This window comes from Manis pentadactyla, chromosome 4 (assembly GCF_030020395.1).
Source record: "Manis pentadactyla isolate mManPen7 chromosome 4, mManPen7.hap1, whole genome shotgun sequence".
Classification (NCBI taxonomy): Eukaryota; Metazoa; Chordata; class Mammalia; order Pholidota; family Manidae; genus Manis; species Manis pentadactyla.
In genome coordinates this window covers 148,177,705-148,200,695 of record NC_080022.1, presented here as the reverse complement: position 1 = coordinate 148,200,695, position 22,991 = coordinate 148,177,705, and the positions used below count along the sequence as shown (strand labels likewise).

Genomic DNA, 22,991 nt, shown 5'->3' with positions numbered 1-22,991 from the left:
TCTTGTAAGCAGCATATAGATGGGTCTTGCTTTTTTATCCATTCTATTACTCTGTGTCTTTTGATTGGTGCATTCAGTCCATTTACATTTAGGGTGATTATTGAGAGATATGTACTTATTGCCATTGCAGGCTTTAGATTCATGGTTACCAAATGTTTTAAGGGTAGCTTCTTTACTATTTAACCATCTAACTTAACTCTCTTATTAAGCTATTATAAACACAGTCTGATGATTCTTATTTTCTCTCTCTTCTTACTCTTCCTTCTCCATTCTTTATATGTTAGGTGTTTTATTCTGTACTGTTTTTTGTTTCCTGTGACTGTTTTTGTGGGTAGTTGATTTTATTTTTTGCCTTTAGTTAGTGTTTGGTTGATCTGTTTTCTTTGGTGTGATTTTACTTTCTCTGATGACATCTATTTAGCCTTAGGAGTGCTTCCATCTAGAGCAGTCCCTTTAAAATATCCTGTACAGGTGGTTTGGGAGGCAAATTCCCTCAACTTTTGTTTGTCTGGGAATTGTTTGATCCCTCGTTCATATTTAAATGATAATTGTACTGGATACAGTACTCTTGGTTCAAGGCCCTTCTGTTTCTTTGCATTAAATATATCATGCCATTCTCTTCTGGCCTGTAAGGTTTCTGTTGAGAAGTGTGATGATAGCCTGATGGGTTTTCCTTTGTAGGCGATCTTTTTTCTCTCTCTGGCTGCCTTTAATACTCTGTCCTTGTCTTTGATCTTTGCCATTTTAATTATTATATGTCTTGGTTTTGTCCTCATTGGGCCCCTTCTGTTGGCAGTTCTGTGCCCCTCCATAGTCTGAGAGACTCTTTCCTTCCCCAGTTTGGGGAAGTTTTCAGCAATTATTTCTTCAAATACACTTTCTATCCCTTTTACTCTCTCTTCTTTTTCTGGTTTTCCTATAATGCGAATATTCTTCCATTTGGATTGTTCACACAGTTCCCTTAATATTCTTTCATTCCTGGAGATCCTTTTATCTCTCTATTCCTCAGCTTCCCTGTGGTCCTATTCTCTGATTTCTATTCCATTAATGGCCTCTTGAACCTCTTGAAGTCTGCCCTTAAGTCCTTCCAGAGATTGTTTTATTTCTGTATTCTCCCTCCCTACTTGCTCCTTTAGCTCTTGCGTATTTCTCTGCAAGTCGATCAGCATGTTTATGACCTTTATTTTGAATTCTTTTTCAGGAAGATAGGTTAAATCTATCTCCCCAGGCCCTCTCTCAGGGGTTGTCTGGGTAATTCTGGACTGGACCAAATTCTTCTGCCTCTTCATGGTGATAGAGGTAGCTATACGCAGGCAGCGTGTGTGTCAGCTTGGAGAACAAAGTCCTTTCCTGTTTTCTGTTCACCTTGCCCTTCTCTGCTGCCTGTATCAGTTACTGGCACTCCTGGAGCAGACTCTGGACAAATCCCCTAAGCTGCCATGGGCATGGTTGCCATTAGGTTAGCACAGAGCCCACCGGGAAGTCACAGGCATGCTGGGGGTTCTTGCCTGTGAGAGTGGTGCCCTTCTGCCTGCACTGGGCAGCTGCACGCTGACTGCGGTCTTTGGGTCTGGTGCAGGTGGCTGTACGCTGGGAGGAGATTCTGGGCAACTGCTGGGGGTGTGGCTGCTCTGCCGCCGCTGTGGGTACGTGCAGTCACTCCTGGGCTACTGGGAAGCCCTTGTTGGGGGCCACACCGGCTGTTGGAACTACTGGCAGGCTGGTTATTGTCATGAGGGGCTTCCCCAGTACTCCCAGCTGCCGGGCTGAGTGTGCTGGGACAACTCCATTCAACTGTGAGGTCCCTGTCCCTTTAAGACTTTCAAAAAGTACTCGCATTTCTTTTGTCCCAGGGGAGCTGGTTGCGGGGACCCCTCGCAGATTTTGCTTTACCATTTCTCTAGTATCCAGCACACCGTGCACTGTGTCTGCGGTCTCAGTGCAGATTACTAGAGTTGGTTGTTTAGCAGTCCTGGGCTTCCACTCCCTCCCCGCTCAGACTCGTTTCCTCCCGCTGGGGAGCTGGGGTGGGGAGAGCATTCGGTCCCGCCCGGCCACGGCTTGAATCTTACCCCCTTCGTGAGATGCTGAGTTCTCACAGATGTACATGTACCAGGCTCTTGTACTGTATCCACTGGTCTCTCTTTTAGGAATAGTTATATTTGCTGTGTTTTCAAATATATATATGGTTTTGGGAGGAGATTTCTGCTGCCCTACTCTCGCCACCATCTTGGCTCCTCCCCCCACATTCCGAAAAAATTTTATTTTTCTCAAGTTCCAAGTGTTTCTCCAGTCACCTCTGGGGATGAGTGCATGTCACCAGCATCCAGCACCCAGTCTGCTTTCCAGCTAGGACACCTTTCCAGGTTTCTGACTCAGCTAGCTCTTTTACAAAGACTTGAACACCTACAAAAATGTAGGATGCGGCCCCACGCCGGCCATCCACAGCAAAGCCAGTGATTCACCTCCACCGCGCCAGCTCCGCCCTCATTCCGCGCACCCACGCGCACACCTGGCCCGAGATGGCGGCGGCGGGGGACTCCGACTCCTGGGACGCGGACACGTTCTCCGTGGAAGACCCGGTGCGGAAGGTGGGGGGCGGCGGCGGTCCTGCTGGTGGGGACTGCTGGGAAGGCGAGGACGAGGACGAGGGCGTCAAGGATAACTGGGATGATGATGATGACGAAAAAAAGAGGAAGTAGAAGTAAAATCAGAAGTAAAAGTTTCAGAAAAGAAAAAAACAGCAGAGAAGATAAAAGAGAAAGAACAGCAGCAGAAGAAAAGGCAAGAAGATAATAAAAAGAGGTTAGAAGAACATGAAGAACCTAAAGTGCTAACACCAGAAGAACAATTAGCAGATAAACTGCGGCTAAAGAAATTACAGGAAGAGTCAGACCTTGAATTAGCCATAGAAACTTTTGGTGTTAATAACACAGTTTGTGGAATAGATGCTATGAACCCATCTTCAAGAGATGACTTCACAGAATTTGGAAAGTTACTAAAAGACAAAATTACACAATATGAAAAGTCATTATATTATGCCAGATTTTTGGAAGCCTTAGTTTGAGATGTATGTATTTCATTGGAAAGTGATGACTTGAAAAAGATTACCAATTCATTGACTGTACTTTGCAGTGAAAAACAGAAGCAAGAAAAGCAAAGCAAAGCCAAAAAGAAGAAGAAAGGTGTGGTTCCTGGAGGGGGATTAAAGGCCACCATGAAGGATGATCTGGCAGATTATGGTGGTTATGATGGAGGATATGTACAAGACTATGAAGACTTCATGTGACATTTTATCTTCTCCTGGTGTCTTCTTTCTGTTGCCCATAATCCCTTCAACATGTAGCACAACTTCCTTTCCTTTCAGTTCTGCCAAATGCTACAATCAGAAGTACAGTATCTTTTATGCTGGTTATTTAACCCCTTGACACTTAGGTGCTAATGTGTGAACAAGGGAACTTGTATCTTGCTGCCAAGGGGTTAAAATTGGGAACCTCAGTTGCTACTAAATCATAGTTAAAAAAAGAAACCTAATAATGTTGTCATTGTTGTTGATTCCACAAGAACAGTCACTAAATTGGGAACTAAAGTTGCAACACGATGAAAAATCCGTGTAGTATTTACCAGCACCATTCAGTAATACAGCCTTAACCATACCTCCTTGAACTACTTCATAACTTGTCAAGAAAAGCAGTTTGCAACAAGGGAATGTGGTGTGCACCTAGTATTAAAATTGCTTTGTCTTAAAATTGAGCATGAGGATATTAGAAATACATTGTGAAGAAGACTGCTCAGAGTGAAGATACCGTGGCTGAAAAGCACTAGTTTGATACTTAAAATCAAATGACCAAACCCTCCAACTTTGAAGCTGAAGAAGGTAAACCTCTCCATTATTGCATTACAAGTTGTGGAATCTCTTGAATGCAGCATAGACTGTCTAGTTATATTTATCAGACTGTTCTACTGATGGAGTACTTCAGGTTGGGGAGGGGATACTACCTGTTTTATTTGCCTCTTTTAAGTGTCTGAGAAACAAATCTCCTTTGTTCTCCTAGGCTGCAATGGAATAACTTTAACAGGGTTTTGGCATTTACTTCCCTTTATAAAACATGCTCAGCAAACTGCACCAGTTACAGTTTGGCAAATTGTTATGTTAACAATTATGACATCGTCAATGTTTTATAAAGCAACTAATTTAATAAAATCACTATTGTGAAGACTTAATTGTGTTATCTCCCAAGAGATATTTTTGGAGAGTAGAGAACACCACTCTTGGGACTAGAGTTCTCAATATGCTTACAAAGCTTAATAAGTGCTTGATAAGTAGTTAATAGCTTTAAAAGAAAAATGAGTTGCCAGGCCCTTAAGTGCTACCCTAGAGCAACAAAGGTATAGGGCTGCCTTCTTATTTATTTGGGGAAATTGTTTAGATACTAAAGCCTAACTAGGTACCTAGAAGAACTATTTATTTGGAGTAATTGTGCTTATAACTCAGGTTATGCCTCTAAGCATAGATTGGGTGATTTTTATTATATATTGTCTTTTAAGCAATTTAACCAAATTGGTGGTTGGAGTCTTTTTTTGAAACCATCACAAAATCAAAAGTAGGGAAAAAACAGAAGATGTTCTTAATTTCTCTTACATAGGAAATTGTGGTCTACGGAGCTTTGATTGAGACTCCTAAGTGGAAGACAGGACCATCTAAATGATTTGAGGAATTAACAAAGCAGTGACTACAGAGCAATAATGACAGCAAATAAAGAATGTTTTAAGACAGACAAGGGCTAAGATTTCCTTAGCAGTAATAATGATATACACTGAATTTAAAATTATTTTATTACAGAGATCAGTTTCTAAGAAATGGAAATGTATCATCTGTTCCTGAAATGTGTAAATAATATTAAATTCCTTTGAAACTGGAAAAAAAAATGTAGGATGCTAGGATCACTGCGAGTACAGGTGGGGTCTTCTCACTGTGTCTGTAATATGGAGGATGCTGAGTGGCACTGGTTGGCTCTTGACACCAATCTCTACCCCCTTCTCCGCAGGTATTGGAACCCCAGGAACATTTCACAGATGCCCTTGACAGCAGAGTTCCACCAATAAAATGTACTTGTGTGAAATCCGGAGGGTAGAAAGGAGGTGGAAGCCGTTCTTTCCTCCTCTGGGGCGGCAGATGTACAGGCTGCATGTTGGCCTCCATGCACCCCACCAGTCACCAGGCAGCAATGACCTCAGCAGTAGTTTCCAGAAGTTTCCTGGGTTCTGAGTGGCAACAGCAACTGTGAGTCTGTGGAAAGCAGCTACAGCAAAGTAAACTGAAAGCTAGTGGGGTGCAGTGCCCCCACCCTCAGCTTTCACCACTAGCCCCTCCAATGAACAGAACCAATTGTTTGTATACAAGCTTTCTGTTTGTTTGTTTGAAATATCTACAGTGGTTTCTGTTTTTCTGTCTATGGTAACTGTAAAATGTCTGCAAATTCTTTGAGTCTTTTTTCTTCAAAAGGTTTGAATGTGAGCTGGATTTAGTGACTGACTTTTAACCATTCATGTTATGTGACAGAAGTGATGCTATATGCTTTCTGAGGCTAGGTCATAAAAAGTGTAATTTCCATCTGTCTCCCTCTCTGGATTGCTCACTCTGGAGGAGGCCAGCCATCACGCTGTGGGGACATTCAATCATGGAGCATGGGGACAGGCCCATATGAGGAGGACTGAGGCTCCCTCCAGCATCCGGCACCACCGTGGGAGCCATGTAAGTGAGCAGCACACCACCTTGGAAGTGGACCTCCAGCCTGTCAAGCCTTCAGATCTGCAGCCCTGGCAGAGATCTTGAGACCCTCATGAAAGACCCAGAGCCAGAACTGCCCAAACTACTCCTGAATTCTTGGCTCACAGAAATTGTGAGGAATTAATGTTTATTGCTATTTTAAGCCACTATTTTGCTGTAATCTGCTGCACAGCACCAGATAATCAATACACTGTTTGATGCAGGGGTTGAGCCGGATAGACGTGAGACTCTCTGAGTGGGTGTAGTAATGAATGATGCCCACGGGTGGTTGGGGACTTTGGCTCTAGACTCTAGCTCTTCTCTACCATAATATTTGCCATGCCAACAACCCATAGACATTCCTGGGCACAACGTTCCTTGACCTCCTATTATGTAAAGAGGACAGTAGTACCAAATGTGCAAATATAAAGTATGGTTTTATTGTTTCTTGGGGAAACTTACAAAGAAAATGGTAACAGAGGATTGGGTCAGACTTAGCTGGCCCAGGTGCCCATTGGCTAGGGGTCCTGTAGGGAGGGAGCCTGCCTGGAATGTATCACGTTTATACGATGGCAAGGCAGGAACATCTACACCACTAACAGTGGAAACTGCAATGATGAAAGAAGCGATCTCATTAGAAAGGTGGAGGCTGTTTTTCCATTGAGCTGGTTGGTTCCTGCTGAACTAGATCTGCTGAGCTACTGAAAGGGGAAAGGGACTATGTCTCCAAGACTATCCAACTGGCTTCACCTCCTAGATTCCTGACACTTCACTGATCCCCATTCCTAGGTGATGCATGAACCTTATCATCATCTAGAATGTTCAATCTTTCACTCTCTGAACATAAGCTCTTGTCCTTCCAGTTCTCACTCAAGTAGATCCACTGTCCCAAGTTCTTCACCTGCATCAAAACTTCCTACCTGGTGGCCCATTTTCTCCTAGGACCTACTTATCTAAACCCCCAAGTGGCCTCTCTACTTCTAGGCCACCATCGAATTACTCCTCCTACAACTCAAGCTGGATCATGTCTCTTCTCTGCCTAAAACATCAGTAGTTCTCGCTATGTTGTTATTTGCTAATTTGCTTGTTATTTGCATGTAAGTATTTAACAATTTGTACTTTAATTCCTTACCAGATGGCTAGAATTGGTTATGAGTCCATACACTTCAGTGAGAGAAAATTATGTATTTTATTGAGAAGCCAATATTAGAAGCGTTGTAGGTGGCCCAGGGCAGGCTGGGGCCCCCTCTGTGGTGGTATCTTGCGCTTCACTCTCCTCCCTCCAGCACCCGACCCTGAAGTCACATCCTTCTCTATTACAACTTCACTGAGCTCCCTGGGACAAGAAGAATAATGCCAAATCTTTTTAACTTTTAAAAGGAATAATAAAACTTATTGTTATTACCTCATTTTAGATAAGAATTTTAAATTGTCCCTAATCTTTTACCCTCCATCCTTCTCAAGTAGCTTCTGCTCCAGGTTTTTCTCACGTGAGGGACTGACGGTTCTGTACATATTCCTGAGCCAAAGCCGCCTTCTCCAGGAAAAGCCCTTCTAAAAAAATAGAAAGGAGGTATTAATTCCATACATCCCCTGCATTCTCCAGCACAGTACTTGATCCTCCTCAAATTTACCTGATTCTTACCCTCTTCTGAGAGTTTATCCAGATGAGCAAGGAAGCCCCTTGGAGGAAAACACACACACAGATAATAATTAGTGATTCATGCTATTTTTCATGTCTCTCACAATGTGTATCTCTGACTTATTAGGACCAAATGGGTACCTCAGTCCATCATCACAAGCAAAATCACTACAGACCTGGGATCCTGAAAATCATTCCATGCATGCTGAGCTTCAGAACTTCTCCGTATCTGTCCCTTATAGCCCCACAGTGTCCCTGGGGAGACCTTTGTATGTGGCTTGGCATGGAGTGTAGGCAGGATTTCAGCCCCACTCACCTTCTTGGCCACTGGCCAAGTGCCCTTGTGCAGTAAGCGAACGGCTCAAGCACACCGGGCAGAAGCGTTTCACTCTCTCCAGAGGCATTTTACACCAGTATCCTTTGGACTCAGTCTCACATGTGTCACTTGCTGGTGGGTGGGGGAGAAGGTGCTTCCGTTTCCCTACTGCTTTCTCCTACAGGTTGAATCACACCAACTTATTGCTGAGTCCAACTAGCTCACTAACTTTCACATGTCAGACTCTCACTGACAAGTGAATGGGTTGTGAAATCAGCTTAAAGGTCATGGCCAGCAGTGAAACACAAAATATTCTTTTAAATACAAATGGAATAGAAAAAAATCAGAGTGCATAATAAGTTTGTTTTAGAAACTACTCATGCCTATATGGTACGTGTAGTGGGTCATGACATAAAATGGAGCTCACAGCCCAAGCACAATGATCAGTGGAAAGTCCCCAGTGGGAAGGAACCGACTTCTATCTGCTATTCGCTCTCAGTATGACCAAGGGGCAAGATCATTTCCTTTTCTCCTTCTCCATTTCTTTATTGTAAGAAGTAGAGATAAACTCCTGACCGAGGTTTCTCCCAGTTAAAATTCTGTGAGGTTTGGTTAAAGGCAACAGACACTGGGGACCCAAAAGCCAGTAGGATGCGAAGGGATGATTGACAGGAAGGGCTCATATATTCGACCTTCCATCAGCTTTGAAGGAGACTAGCATCCAGGACCACGTGGCCTTCTCTGCCCTTTCCCCAGAGCCTCTGAGCAGTCCTCTGGCCAGGCCTCAGGTCCACCCCCAGCAGGAAGAGGTACAACTAAAACCTTTCCCCCTCCAGTCGTTTTCCTTCCAGGCCTTCTGACAGCAGATGCGTCTGTGCCAGTCGCATTCTAACTCAGCTTTGGCTGGGGAGCTGCTTCTGAGAGGCACTAGGGTAAGTACTCTTCCTGCCTTTGATGGTTTCCTCACCGTAAAATGATGTGTTTGAAATAGATGAGTTCTAAGCTTTCCTCTAGTTCTAAAATTCTACTTTGAAATGGCCAGATCAATATTTACCTTGAGCCTCCTTCTTCATCCAGCACTGCCCTTCTATGGGAGCACATCTGTTTTGAAAGAAAACATGATCATGATTATCTAACATGATGACCACTATTTCCAAATCTTTATTCAACTTTTTATTTTAAATCTCATCTACCAGTGGGATGACAACAGTTTTGAGGACAGGAATTTTATTCTATTTAACTCTCCTTGGACTCCTCCACAGTACCTAACTTGAGATCGTGAGATAGCTTGCAATATATTTCACTGATTGTTTAGGTAACATTCAACAGCTAATCCCTAATAAAAACTCTTGGAATAGGAACAGAAGTTATCTGCGAGGATCCTAAACAGCATCACTGTTTTAAGTCAAGAACAAGAGTGGAAAAAAAAAAAAAGAACAAGAGTACAGTGCCTATTATTACTGCGACTATTCATTATTGTTGAGGAGGTCCTAATCAATGTGATAAGAAAAGTGAAGTATTGTAAGGGAAGAGACAAACATATTTGCATTTGAAGTGATGAATAACCTAAAAAGCCCAAGAGGACCAACTAAAATCTTATTGGAAATAATATGAGAATTCACTAAGATACAAAATCAAGAGATCAATATACAAACCTCAAAAGCATTCCTATATACCATGGATAACTAATTTTAAAATGGAAGAAAGATCCTATTTACATCAGCAAAAATGCATAAAGTACCTCAGGGTAAACTTAACAAAAAACGTCTAAAAACTATGTGATGAAAACATTAAAACTCTTCTGGAGGACTTTAAGAAGATATGAATACATGACCCGAGATACCGTATTCCTAAATTGCTGTAAAGATATAAGTTCTCCCCAAATTTACCTACTAATATAAAGCAATCTTATTCAAATCCCATGATAATTTTTAAATTAAAATCTAGCCAGCTAATATTTTTCTGGAAAATATTAGAAAATATGAAGGAAAAGCTATGAAATGTATGAATAAGATCAAAGGGCAGGAGCTCACTCTATCAGATGTCAAAATAAGTTCTTTAGCACCTGGAATTAAATAGTGTCTTAATAGTACAAGAAAAGTAACTGGATCAACAGAACAGAGTCCAGATACAGACAGTATTTTTGATCAGTGAAGAAGAAATGAAGCATTCAATACAGGATTTTAAAACAATTGGATCTTCATGTGGGAGAAAAAGTTAGATTCTCTGCCTCAACCTCACTAAACAGCAAATAAAACAAATTCTAGATGGATTAAAAAATGCAACAACAACACATGTTAACCAGAAGAAAATATCAGGCACTGTTTTTATACCATCAGGTGGCAGAGGCCTTCCTGCAAACCCACGCCCGCCAGGCTCTGTGGAGGGACTGGCGGTGGGGACGGCATGCCTCCTGCTCTTGCCATTGTCCTTCTCTCCCCTGGATCGTTTGTCTTCCTCTAGATTTAGAAAACTTTTACACTAAATATACTAATCCTTTCAGTGGCTTTCATTGAATTTCAATGTTTCAAATATTTCTGAGGGTTTTTATCTTCAATGAGGAAAACAACAGTGGGTGAAGGAGCACAGACTTTGCAGTTCAGCACCACTGGGTTCTACCTTTGTTTGGGGCCTCAAGTTGATCTCCCTCACTTGTGAAAGAGAGATGGTGATATCATCCTCCCAGGAGTGCGGGAGTTAAATCAGAAAACGTATGGTGAATTTGGCCTGAAGTTTGACATAAATCAGTACTAAGTCTACTGATGGTGTCACAGGCAAGGTGATCAAATCTATCAAAGGCATCCACTTGTCATATCAGGCTTAGAAGGCTCTTTCCCACCACCAGATATAAAAATATTGCTTATGGCTTCTATTTTTTCTAATACTTCCATGGATTCTTCTTTTCTTTTTGTTGAAATATGTTTATTTAAGGTGATAAATAGAGATCTGCTGTTATTTCCCCCCCATATAGTTAGGGAGCTGTTCTATAACCATTTATTCATCTTCTTCCACCGATGAGAATATTAAAAGGTGACATTTCAAAAGTCCTAGGAACACACGGGTCAGTCTACTGCTGGACTCCGTATGCTACCGCAGATCATTGTTAGGTTGCATTGTTCCTTACTGTGGAACTGACATTGCCTCCTCTTTCCCCCTTGAACACCATTACTGTCTACCACAGGAAAAACATTGCATGGTCTCTGTCCTCAAAAGGCTTATCATCTAAGTGAGGAGAAGAAACAATGAAACCATATATATACTGACATATATATAAATGCAAGGTGAAACTACATGGACATTAAAAGCACTATGGAAGCTTATATGAATTCCAAAACAGCAAAAGGACTTCTGCCAACTGGGGTACAGTGGTCACTGCCTGGGCAATGGCCAATGACTCCCTTCCCAGAGGCCTTGGCAAGCTGACCCCATGCTACCTACCAGTCTCCTAGGCTCAGACACTCTCCAAGAGAGAACTCACTCGGTGCAATCTCAACTGATTAGTATCACAGCATTGATAAAAAGTCAGAATGCCAGAGTATGACATGACAATGAGAAATATATCTGCTCCACACACAGACTAGCTGTGTCTACACAACCAGGGGGTTTCAGGTCATCACAGGGAGAGGCCTCTGTGGCACACTAAAGCGACCTGCAGGTACAAGTTTCTCTTTAGCAGTTCATCCATCCAGTCAGGTTTTACTCAAGACAGATAGGCCAGGAAGCCATTTGGTCCTTAAATATCTCTACTCTGAAGTTTTGACCTCAAGGCTGTGGTCTTGTTTGCTTTCTATTACCCTAGACTGAATGATTATATTATTGTACAAAAGGCAGAAGTGCACTTTAAAATATTTAGTTCACTTAAATGTTTCCATGTTTATAAAAAAATATTTCAACATTTGTGTTCTGTTCAATAAAGAAAATAAATTGTTATAACCCTATAAAAATAACTATCTCTGCTCTGCTTCACCATGTGTTGACCTTGGTGTTTCTCTCTTGGGGAGCTGCCATTTAAAAAATTGCTTATCATATTAACATCACAGGGGAGAGGAACGCCTCACCATGGCCTCTAAGAACTGTTAACAAGTCTCACAGAAGGACTAGGACCAGGAGGACTGGAGTATTTAGGCAAGGGTTCATGAAGAAACATGAACTTGAGTTGGCTTTCAGAGACTCAAGGGACTTCTACAAGGCGAAACAAGGGAATTTTAAATGGGCAAAGGAACAGACAAAAGTAGGAATGGGCATGTGACTGGGCTTCCTGGGGAGCTGCTCTGGCTGAAAAGTGGGCTGCCATGACAGTAGAAAAGGTACATATAGGAAATGAGGTTGGGTTCGTAAGGTAGAGTCAGGATTACTGGCTAATTAAATCACTCTGTTGTTGTCAGCCCTGCCTGTTGGGAAAAGTAACAAACCATTCTGTTATTGCACAAAAGGCAGGCAGGCAAGCCAGCTCCAGAAGGACCGTCAATACCAAGTGCTTTAGAAACCCTGACACGGGCTTTTGGCTGCAGTGATCTGACTGAACCTATTTCCACAATGCCTTACGTGATGGGGAAGAAAGTTGCTAAGTAAATCTAGTGAATCAACAAGATCACACTTTTATCTTTTAGCCGTGTCCTTTCTTCCAGGGTGACTGATCGCTCATGAGGGTGGAGATTACACATCCCTCATAATTCCAGTCATCAAGGAAAGAAATCAGTGGTAGAAAGGGAATGACTGATGTCAAATCGACTTAGTTTTGAGTTGAAGATATTTTACTGTCATGTCAACTGTGGCCTTCTTAAACCTCTCAAAACAGTCTAATGGCTCATTATCTGGTGTCAGTTCCACAGAGATCTCCTGAAAGGAGGATTTCTTTAAAAGTCTCTGGCATATACTTTGCAGGAAGAGAATAAAGCATATGTCGGTCCTGGTTACTAAGAAGGAATACCAAGTAGTAAGAGGTGGGAGAGAGGCTTTGATTTTCAGTTTGTGGATTCTGAATCTAAAGACAGACTATCCTCTGGAAGCCTGAATTAATTGTCCTTACCTTAATGAGACAGAAAGCTATAATCAACACCAGCACTGCTCCTGTCACTGACAATGCCAAGATGACTTTGTTTCGATACCCATGCACCAGAACTTCTGGGAACTGAAAAAATAATGGAAAAAGACTTTTCAAAAACAAAGAGGTAGAAAAGATAAAAGCTCTTATAACATCTCATTATTTCAGGTAAGCAGCGTAAATGTTTTTCAGGAACATACCAAATCTAATGCTAATGATAAATCAGCATTTTCTTGGTTTCCCTTGGGTGTTAGGTCCCCTCCTCGCCTACCCCAGCAATTGTGGCATCATTCTCTACATGAGTACAGTGGGAGATCACTGTCTTCCCCAAAGGCCCAGGCCAAGACAAGACACAGACTAGGGGCCACGGTCTTCCTGCTGGGGTGCTTCAATGCCATGTCCCAAACTGACTAACAGGCTGGGGGCCATGTTTTGGGAGTTATCCTCACCTCATGGATCTCCTGCTCTTCCTGTTCACTCTGGGCTTCTGGACTCCCATGGATGTAGTTTTCTGTTTCCCTCTGGTCTGTATCCCAGTCTGCCCTGGGCTCCTTTGCTTCTTGCTGCTCGCTGAGAAGCTTCATCAGGAGGCCGGTTTGGGAGATGAGCTTGGCACAGGCTGGATTCAGGTGGGTCTCCGAGCAGCCCATTTTCAAAGTCCAGAAAATACGAGAAATGAGCCTTCTCACATCACTGTTGGTGATGAGGGACCGCAGCTGCTCGTTTAGCTGAGCTTCGGGGTGGTCACCTGGAGATGAGCTCCCTGGGAAAGGGAAGTCTGTAGATGTGGAGGGTAAGTCAGTGCCCACATTGTCGTGTTCCTGTTGTGTTTCTTTGGTGAGTTTCAGGCTTGGATCCAAAAGAGAAAATAAACCTGGAAAAGGATTTTTCTGAGAAGTCAGTTCTGACGAAGAAAAGGCCTCTTGTGAAGGGGAGTTCATAAGGCTCATTTCAGTGAATGGAGGCTTGTTCACAACCATCGGGCTATTGTGTGAACCTTTATTGCTGAACTGTCTATTCATTTTGGCCTTGAGTATTTTGTGACCCGCATGCCGCAAAGATTCAGGAAAGAGGTACTTTTCTCTTAAGTGTGAGGTTGGTTCAGAGGCCTTCATATTTCTAATTCCAGCACTTGCAGCTTCTAAAACAAAAATACTGTCAGCTAGGTCTTTTGATTTTGGTTTAATCTCAGGTAGAGATTTTGGAGTATCGGAAGCAGGAGGCCTGCCCATCAAGTACTGGACAGAAGGGACGGCTGCCTCCTGTTCCCCTCGGAATGAAGACTCTGGGTTGAAGGAGCTTCCTGCAGTTTCCCTGGGGGGCTGCTCCACATGAGGCTGCTCCGGCGCCCTTGGGGATGGGGTCGTGATGCCTTTTTCCTCGGCCGTGCTCTCCGCAAGGAGCTGGGCCCTCTGCTTCCCGTTGATGCCAGCCTTCCTCATTTGTCTGCGTCGCCTCTCCCGAATGCCCTTTGGGCCCTTGATGACCACCTTCAAAGGCCCCGGCCTCCTCCCTACTCTCTGAATTTCTGGTGGGCTGTTTTCTTGTAATTGGGCAGTTTCCAATGTTTTAGTGGAGATTTGGGGGTGAAATCTGGGATTCAGAAGTTTGGAACGTAGAGGCATGGCATCTATGATATCTTCCAGAACAGAGATTATTTTCTGTTTATTTTTGTCAGCTGAAATGCTGGATCCAGGTGGAAGAGAAGTGTTCTCTGCGTTGTTTTGCAAATGCCCCACAGGCTCATCTCCTTGTAAGTTTGAAAGAAGAGGTTTAATGAATTGTAATAATGCTGATTCTGCACCTTCCATATATCCAGAGAAATAAGATGATATGTAGCTAAGTGCACTTTCCTTGCTAAAGTCTCCTTGCTCGCTTTTGAAGGCTGACAAACTGCTGGCATTTTTGTGTGCGGCCGCCTTCTCTGGCTCGATAGTCAGCTCAGGGCTGCTACTCTTCTTCCGGGATTGTAATGCCTTCATGAACGACCCTTCTGGGTTCCCTATAGATGTTTCATCATCTGTCAAAAAGAAGAGATTGCTGTTCATCTTACTATGCTGATGAACAGTGACTGCAATGGGGTTGGGGGTGGGCAGAGGGGACTTGATAGTATGGGTGAATGTCAAAACCACAATGTTGCTCATGTGAAACCTTCATAAGATTGTATATCAATGATACCTCAATTTTAAAAAAAGGAGAGACTGCTTTGATAATGAAAGACTGATGAGACAGCTTTTTGTCAGTCCATAGCCATATATCTCAGTAAAACAGATCGGGAATCAGCAAACATTTGAGGTTCAATTAGGAGAAAAATAAACACAAACTTAAACCTATGGTCGGCAACAACAAAAGGAGAGGAATATGTCTTTCGAAAGAGCCACTTCCTGCTAGCAACACTCCATAGTGCAAAATACAGTACTACGTGCAGGATTATTCCATTGGTCCCCAATGGCCAATTGTCCTGTGCTCAAGAAAAGCCAAGGCTAGAAGACAAATACTCGCCCTCGGCTAGATTCTCTGCAGATCTAACAGTGACTCCTCACGTTCACATACCCCATCCTGTAGTGCTTCAGACGTAAAGGGAGTGTGCAGCTTTCTCTCTCCACCTCTGCAGTGTGTTCCTGTTCTTGCTACCATCACAGATGACCACACCACCACCACACACTGCGAACAAGTTCTCTTCTACATATGCCCATCTCCACCTACCCACCTATTCCTTTGCTTGGTCCCTGCTTCCATATATCTCAGCCCCCATGAGAGAAGGCTCTATATAGGGGGAAAAAACAAAAACAAAAAACCACCATGTCTACCCTGGCTCTTTGCTTAAATTTGAGCAGGGATCAGGGGTGTGGGTTAAGAGAGCTGTCAGGTTGTTATGTCAATGTGGAATATTCAATAAATCTATGGAACAATACTTGAGGTCCTAAAATGCAAAAGGGAAAAAACAAAATCTTTTCAGATGCCTGCTTTGCTTTCATTTAATTTCATTTCTAGTATTTCCAGCTTTACTTGGGGAACCATCCAAAGCTTCTGACTACGTGAAGGTCAAGGGCAGTGGCACAAGTTCACTGGCCAGCTGGGTTTATTTTCCAGAAGAATTACAAGCATTTTTGGTGGTGGTGGTGAGGGTCAGAGGAGGAGGTATGGGCCGTGAGGAAGGAGGAGCATGGGCTTGCAGAGAGCCCCAAAACGAGGCTAGCAGACCTGAGCACTAGGCTACAATATATAACATTTGGATCTCATATTTCCTCACCTATAAAAGTAGAATGAAAATGCCTGTTTTGCCCACCTTTAGTGGGAAAAGGGAATGATATAACTGGCAAGAAAAAAATGTTTTAATAAGCAACCTTGTATTTATAGAAGAAGCAAAGTATTATTTGTGATGTGCCCCAGATCATTTTATGATCCGCCCCAGAGACCTGTATTCAAGCGACCTGGGCATGAAAGCACATTTTGGAAGTCATCAGGTTAGTGCCAATAAAACCTACTATATAGAAAAATACTTAAAAGCACCTGAGTGTTTTTGGGGATAGAAAGGCTTGAGTTCAGAGCAAATTTAGAGTTGGACAGTCTAAGAACAGAAGAGCCTTCCCATCCATTAGAAGGGCTGAGCAGCAGCTTCTGGTTATAGAACCAGAAACTCAGGTTCCAAAGAAAAATTTTATAAAATAGCACTACTTGTACTCCTCTATAAAAATTGCAGAAACAAAATAAACAAAAACATATCTATACTTGTCCTACAAGACACAGGGCACATGAGACCTAGTGCATATAAAATCAGATTGTGAACTGTAATACTTGTGTGAGTAAGTTCTCATTCAGGGGTTAAGCACCAGGCAGAGAGCACAGTACACATCATGTGGCCACTAATGTTTATTCTTTCCCGTTCTGTTCCTTTCTCTTGTTCCTTTAAGTATGCGGGTCGCTGTCACTGTTAGCTTAATAATGTAACTGAGAATCTGACTTTTAGCAAAGGAGTAGTTCTAAGAAATGTAGGGAGTTGAACTCTTAATGCATTGATAAAAATAATGCAATTAGAGGATGGAGCCAAGATGGTGGTGTGAGTAGTTCAGTAGAAATCTCCTCCCAAAAACATGTATATTTATGAAAATACGATACAACTATTCCTAAAAGAGACACCAGTGGATACAGTACAACAGCCAGGATACATCTACATCTGCTGGAACTCAACATCACACGAAGTGGGTAAAATACAAGCCACGGCCAGGTGGAACCCGAATGCTCCCCCATCCCAAAACCCAACAGGAAGAAAGGAGTCGAAACGGGGAGGGAGTGAAAGCCCAGGACTGCTAAACAACCAGCTCTAGAAATCTGCACCCGGGACGCAGACACAAGGTGCATGGGGTGCTGGATATTACAGAAATGGAAAAGCAAAACCTGTGGACAGGTCCCCGCAACCAGCACCCCTGATACAAAAAGAAAAGCGAGTGCTTTCTGCAAGTCTTAAAGAGATAGGGACCCCACAGCTAGACAAAGTCGTCCTGGCACACTTAGCCAGCAGCTGGGAATCCCGGGGAACTTTAAGCGCTCTAACCCCCTGGGCGGCAGCGCAGCTCTGAAGCCCCTCATAGCAATAAGCAGCCTGCCAGTCATTCCCCCAACTGGCATGGACACCGACACATAAGCCCAGAAGTGGGACAGAGGCAGCACGCACTGGGGGCAGCAGCGCCAGAGGGGCCCGGGAGAGGACCGTGCAAGCCCACGGTGGCAGCGACTAAACGGCTGGGGAGAGGCCCAAGTGAGCCTGCAGTGGCAGCAACTGAATGGCCCAGGAGCAGCCCACGTGTGCCGGGAGCGCCAGGGGGGACTGGGAGTGGCCCGCGGGAGCCGGTGGCAGTGGCAGAGGAGCAGCCCAGGAGCGGCTGTGACCCCAGGAGCTGCATGGAATCCCAGCCCAATGCACAGCCGCCCAGGCCAGCCAGAAAGGCTGCTGCCAGCACACAGCTGCACAGCAGGGCCGGCACTTTCATGGGGGAGCGCACTTGACGCACCTGCCACTCCCTGCAGGGCTCTGTACTGCTCTGACAGAGACCCCACGCACAGCAGCTTAGGGGATTAAACCGGTGGCTGCTCCAGGGGTGCGGGTAACCAACACAGGCGGTGGAGAAGGGCAAGGTGTCCAGCAAGCAGGAAAGGACTTTCTTCTCCCAGCTGACACACCTGCTACCTGCCTACAGCCACTGCTATCACCATGAAAAGGCAGAAGAATTTAGTCCAGTCCAAAACAGTCCAGACAACCACTGAGAGAGGACCTGCGGAGATAGACTTAACCAGTCTCCCGGAAAAAGAATTCAAAATAAAAATCATAAACATGCTGATGGATCTGCAGAGAAATATGCAAGACCTAAAGGAGCAAGTACAGAGGGAGACTACAGAAATAAAACAATCTCTGGAAGGACTTAAAAGCAGAATGGATGGGATGCGAGAGGCCATCAATGCATTAGAAACCAAAGAACAGGAACGCATAGAAGCTGATGCAGAGAGAGACAAAAGGATCTCCAGAAATGAAACGATATTAAGAGAACAGGGTGACCAATCCAAAAGGAACAATATCTGCATTATAGGGGTGCCAGAAGAAGAAGAGGGAGAAAAAGGGATAGAAAGTGTCTTTGAAGAAATAATTGCTGAAAACTTCCCCAAAACTGGGGGAGGAAATAGTTGCTCAGACTACAGAAGCACACAGAACTCCCAACAGAAGGAACCCAAAGAGGACAATACCAAGATACATAATAATTAAAATGGCAAAGATCAAAGACAAGGAAAGAGTATTAAAGGCAGCCAGAGAGAGAAAACAGGTCACCTACAAAGGACAACCCATCAGGCTATCATCACACTTCTCAACAGAAAACTTACAGGCCAGAAGAGAATAGCATGATATATTTAATGCAATGAAACAGAAGGGCTTCAAGCCAAGGATACTGTACCCAGCACGATTATCATTTAAATATGAAGGAGGGATTAAACAATTCCCACAAAAGCAAAAGTTGAGGGAATTTGCCTCCCACAAACCACCTCTAAAGGGTATTTTAGAGGGACTGCTCTAGATGGGAGCAGGCCTAAAAAGAGCACAGAACAAAACACCCAACATATGAAGAATGGAGGAGAAGGAATAAGAAGCGATAGAAATAAAGAATCATCAGACAGTGTTTATAATAGCTCAATAAGCGAGTTAAGTTGGAGAGTAAGATAGTAAAGAAGCTAACCTTGAACCTTTGGTAACCACAAACTTAAATCCTGCAATGGCAATAAGTACATATCTTTCAATAATCACCCTGAAAGTAAATGGACTGAATGCACCAATCAAAAGACACAGAGAAATAGAATGGATAAAAAAGCAAGACCCATCTATATGCTGCTTACAAGAGACTCACCTCAAACCCAAACACATGCACAAACTAAAAGTCAAGGGATGGAAACAGATATTTCATGCCAACAACAGGGAGAAAAAGGCAGGGGTTGCAGTACTAGTATCAGACAAAATAGACTTCAAAACAAAGAAAGTAACAAGAAATAAAGAAGGACATTACATAATGATAAAGGGGTCAGTCCAACAAGAGGATATAACCATTATAAATATACATGCACCCAATACAGGAGCACCAACATATATGAAACAAAGACTAACAAAATTAAAAGAGAAAAAAGAACACAATGCATTCATTTTGGAAGACTTCAACACACCACTCACTCCAAAGGACAGATCCACCAGATAGAAAATAAGTAATGACACAGAGGCACTGAACAACACACTAGAACAGATGGACCTAATAGACATCTATAGAACTCTACATCCAAAAGCAACAGGATACACATTCTTCTCAAGTGCACCTGGAACATTCTCCAGAAAAGATGACATACTAGCTCACAAAAAGAGCATCAGTAAATTCAAAAAGATTGAAATCCTAACAACCAATTTTTCAGACCACAAAGGTATGAAACTAGAAATAAATTGTACAAAGAAAGCAAAAGGGCTGACAAACACATGGAGGCTTAACAACACACTCCTAAGTAATCAATGGATCAATGACCAAATTAAAATACAGATCAAGCAATATATGGAAACAAATGAAAACAACAACACAAAGCCCCAACTACTGTGGGACGCAGCGAAAGCAGTCTTAAGAGGAAAGTATGTAGCAATTCTGGCATATTTAAAGAAGGAAGAATAATCCCAAATGAATAGTCTAATGTCACAATTATCGAAATTGGAAAAAGAAGAACAAATGAGGCCTAAGGTCAGCAGAAGGAGGGACATAATAAAGATCAGAGAAAAAATAAATAAAATTGAGAAGAATAAAACAATAGAAAAAAATCAATGAAAACAAGAGCTGGTTCTTTGAGAAAATAAACAAAATAGATAAGCCTCTAGCCAGACTTATTAAGAGAAAAAGAGAATCAACACACATCAACAGAATCAGAAATGAGAAAGGAAAAATCACGATGGACCCCACAGAAATACAAAGAATTATTAGAGAATACTATGAAAACCTATATGCTAAGAAGCTGGAAAACGTAGGAGAAATGGGCAACTTCCTAGAAAAATACAACCTTCCAAGACTGACACAGAAAGAAACAGAAAATCTAAACAGACCAATTACCAGCAATGAAATTGAAGCGGTAATCAAAAAACTACCCAAGAACAAAACCCCCGGGCCAGATGGATTTACCTCGGAATTTTATCAGACATACAGAGAAGACATACTACCCATTCTCCTTAAAGTTTTCCAAAAAATAGAAGAGGAGGGAATACACCCAAACTCATTCTATATAGCCAACATCACCATAATATCAAAACCAGGCAAAGACCCCACCAAAAAAGAAAACTGCAGACCAATATCTTGGAAGGAAGTACAAAAACCACACGATCATCTCCTAGATGCTGAAAAAGCATTCAACAAAATTCAACACCCATTCATGATAAAAACTCTCAACAAAATGGGTATAGAGGGCAAGTACCTCAACATAATAAAGGCCATATACGACAAACCCACAGCTAACATCACAGCTAACAGCAAGAGGCTGAAAGCTTTTCCTCTGAGATAGGGAACAAGACAGGGATACCCACTCTCCCCACTGTTATTCAACATAGTACTGGAGGTCCAAGCCACGGCAATTGGACAAAACAAAGAGATACAAGGAATACAGATTGGTAGAGAAGAAGTCAAACTGTCACTATTTGCAGATGACATGATACTGTACATCAAAAACCCTAAAGACTCCACTCCAAAACTACTAGAACTAATATCGAAATTCAGCAAAGTTGCAGGATACAAAATTAACACAGAGAAATCTGTGGCTTTCCTATACACTAACAATGAACTAATAGAAAGAGAAACCAGGAAAACAATTTCATTCACAATAGCATCAAAAAGAATAAAATTCCTAGGAATAAACTTAACCAAGGAAGTGAAAGACCTATACCCTGAAAACTACAAGACACTCTTAAGATAAATTAAAGAGGACACTAACAAATGGAAACTCATCCCATGCTCCTGGCTGGGAAGAATTAATATTGTCAAAATGGCCATCCTGCCCAAAGCAATATACAGATTCGATGCAATCCCTATCAAATTACCAACAGCATTCTTCAATGAACTGGAACAAATAGTTCAACAATTCATATGGAACGACCGAAGACCCCGAATAGCCAAAGCAATCCTGAGAAGGAAGAATAAGGTGGAGGGGGATCTTGCTCCCCAACGTCAAGTTCTACTACAAAGCCACAGTAATCAAGACAATTTGGTACTGCCACAAGCACAGAGACACAGACCAGTGGAACAAAATAGAGACTCCAAACATTAACCCAAACATATATGGTCAATTAATATATGATAAAGGAGCCATGGACATACAGTGGGGAAATGACAGTCTCTTCAACAGATGGTACTGGCAAAACTGGACAGCTACATGTAAGAAAATGAAACTGGATCACTGTTGAACCCCACACACAAAAGTAAATTCGAAATGAATCAAAGACCTGAATGTCAGTCATAAAACCATAACACTCTTAGAAAAAAACATAGGCAAAAATCTCTTGGACATAAATATGAGTGACTTCTTCATGAAACTATCTCTCCAGGCAAGGGAAACAAAAGCAAAAATGAACAAGTGGGACTATATCAAGCTGAAAAGCTTCTGTACAGCAAAGGACACCATCAATAGAACAAAAAGGTATCCTACAGTATCGGAGAATATATTCATAAATGACAGATTTGATAAATCTCACACACCTCAACAAACAAAAAGCAAATAATCTAATTAAAAAATGGGCTGAGGAGCTGAATAGACAGTTCTCTAAAGAAGAAATTCAGATGGCCAACAGACACATGAAAAGATGCTCCACATAGCTTGTCATCAGAGAAATGCAAATTAAAACCACAATGAGATATCACCTCACACCAGTTAGGATTGCCACCATCCAAAAGACAAACAACAAATGTTGGCGAGGTTGTGGAGAAAGGGGAACCCTCCTACACTGCTGGTGGGAATGTAAGTTAGTTCAACCATTGTTGAAAGCAGTATGGAGGTACATCAAAATGCTCAAAACAGACTTACCATTTGACCCAGGAATTGCACTCCTAGGAATTTACCCTAAGAATGCAGCAATCAAGTATGAGAAAGATCAGTGCGCCCCTATGTTTATCGCAGCACTATTTACAATAGCCAAGAATTGGAAGCAACCTAAATGTCCATCGATAGATGAATGGATAAAGAAGATGTGGTACATATACACAATGGAATACTACTCAGCCATAAGAAAAGGGCAAATTCAATCATTTGCAGCAACATGGATGGAGCTGGAGGGTATTATGCTCAGTGAAACAAGCCAAGCGGAGAAAGAGAAATACCAAATGATTTCACTTATCTGTGGAATATAAGAACAAAGGAAAAACTGAAGGAACAAAACAGCACCAGAATCACAGAACTCAAGAATGGACTAACAGGTACCAAAGGGAAAGGGACTGGGGAGGATGGGTGGGTAGGGAGGGATAAGGGGGTGGGAGAAGTAGGGGGGTATTAAGATTAACATGCATGGGGGGGTAGGAGAAAAGGGAGGGCTGTACAACACAGAGAAGGCAAGTAGTGATTCTACAACATTTTGCTATTCTGATGGACAGTGACTGTAAAGGGGTTTATAGGGGAGAGCCTAGTAAACATAATATTCGTCATGTAAGTGTAGATTAGTGATACCAAAAAA

General features: G+C 42.6%; 1 protein-coding gene and 1 pseudogene across 1 annotated transcript; one reads left to right on the top strand and one right to left on the bottom strand.

Moving 5' to 3' along the window:
* Positions 1–2,522: 2,522 nt before the first annotated feature.
* Positions 2,523–4,219, top strand: LOC130683245 (eukaryotic translation initiation factor 3 subunit J-like; annotated as a pseudogene).
* A 2,757-nt stretch (positions 4,220–6,976) lies between these two features.
* LOC130683244 (leucine-rich repeat-containing protein 37A2-like) lies at positions 6,977–14,998 on the bottom strand. The gene is made up of 4 exons (XM_057499503.1): positions 13,222–14,998; positions 12,758–12,859; positions 7,218–7,324; positions 6,977–7,106 (listed from the first exon to the last, which is right to left on the bottom strand). Exons 1-4 carry the CDS (start codon positions 14,914–14,916, stop codon positions 6,977–6,979), a joined length of 2,034 nt encoding a protein of 677 aa, XP_057355486.1. The 5' UTR covers positions 14,917–14,998.
* Between the last annotated feature and the right edge of the window lie 7,993 nt (positions 14,999–22,991).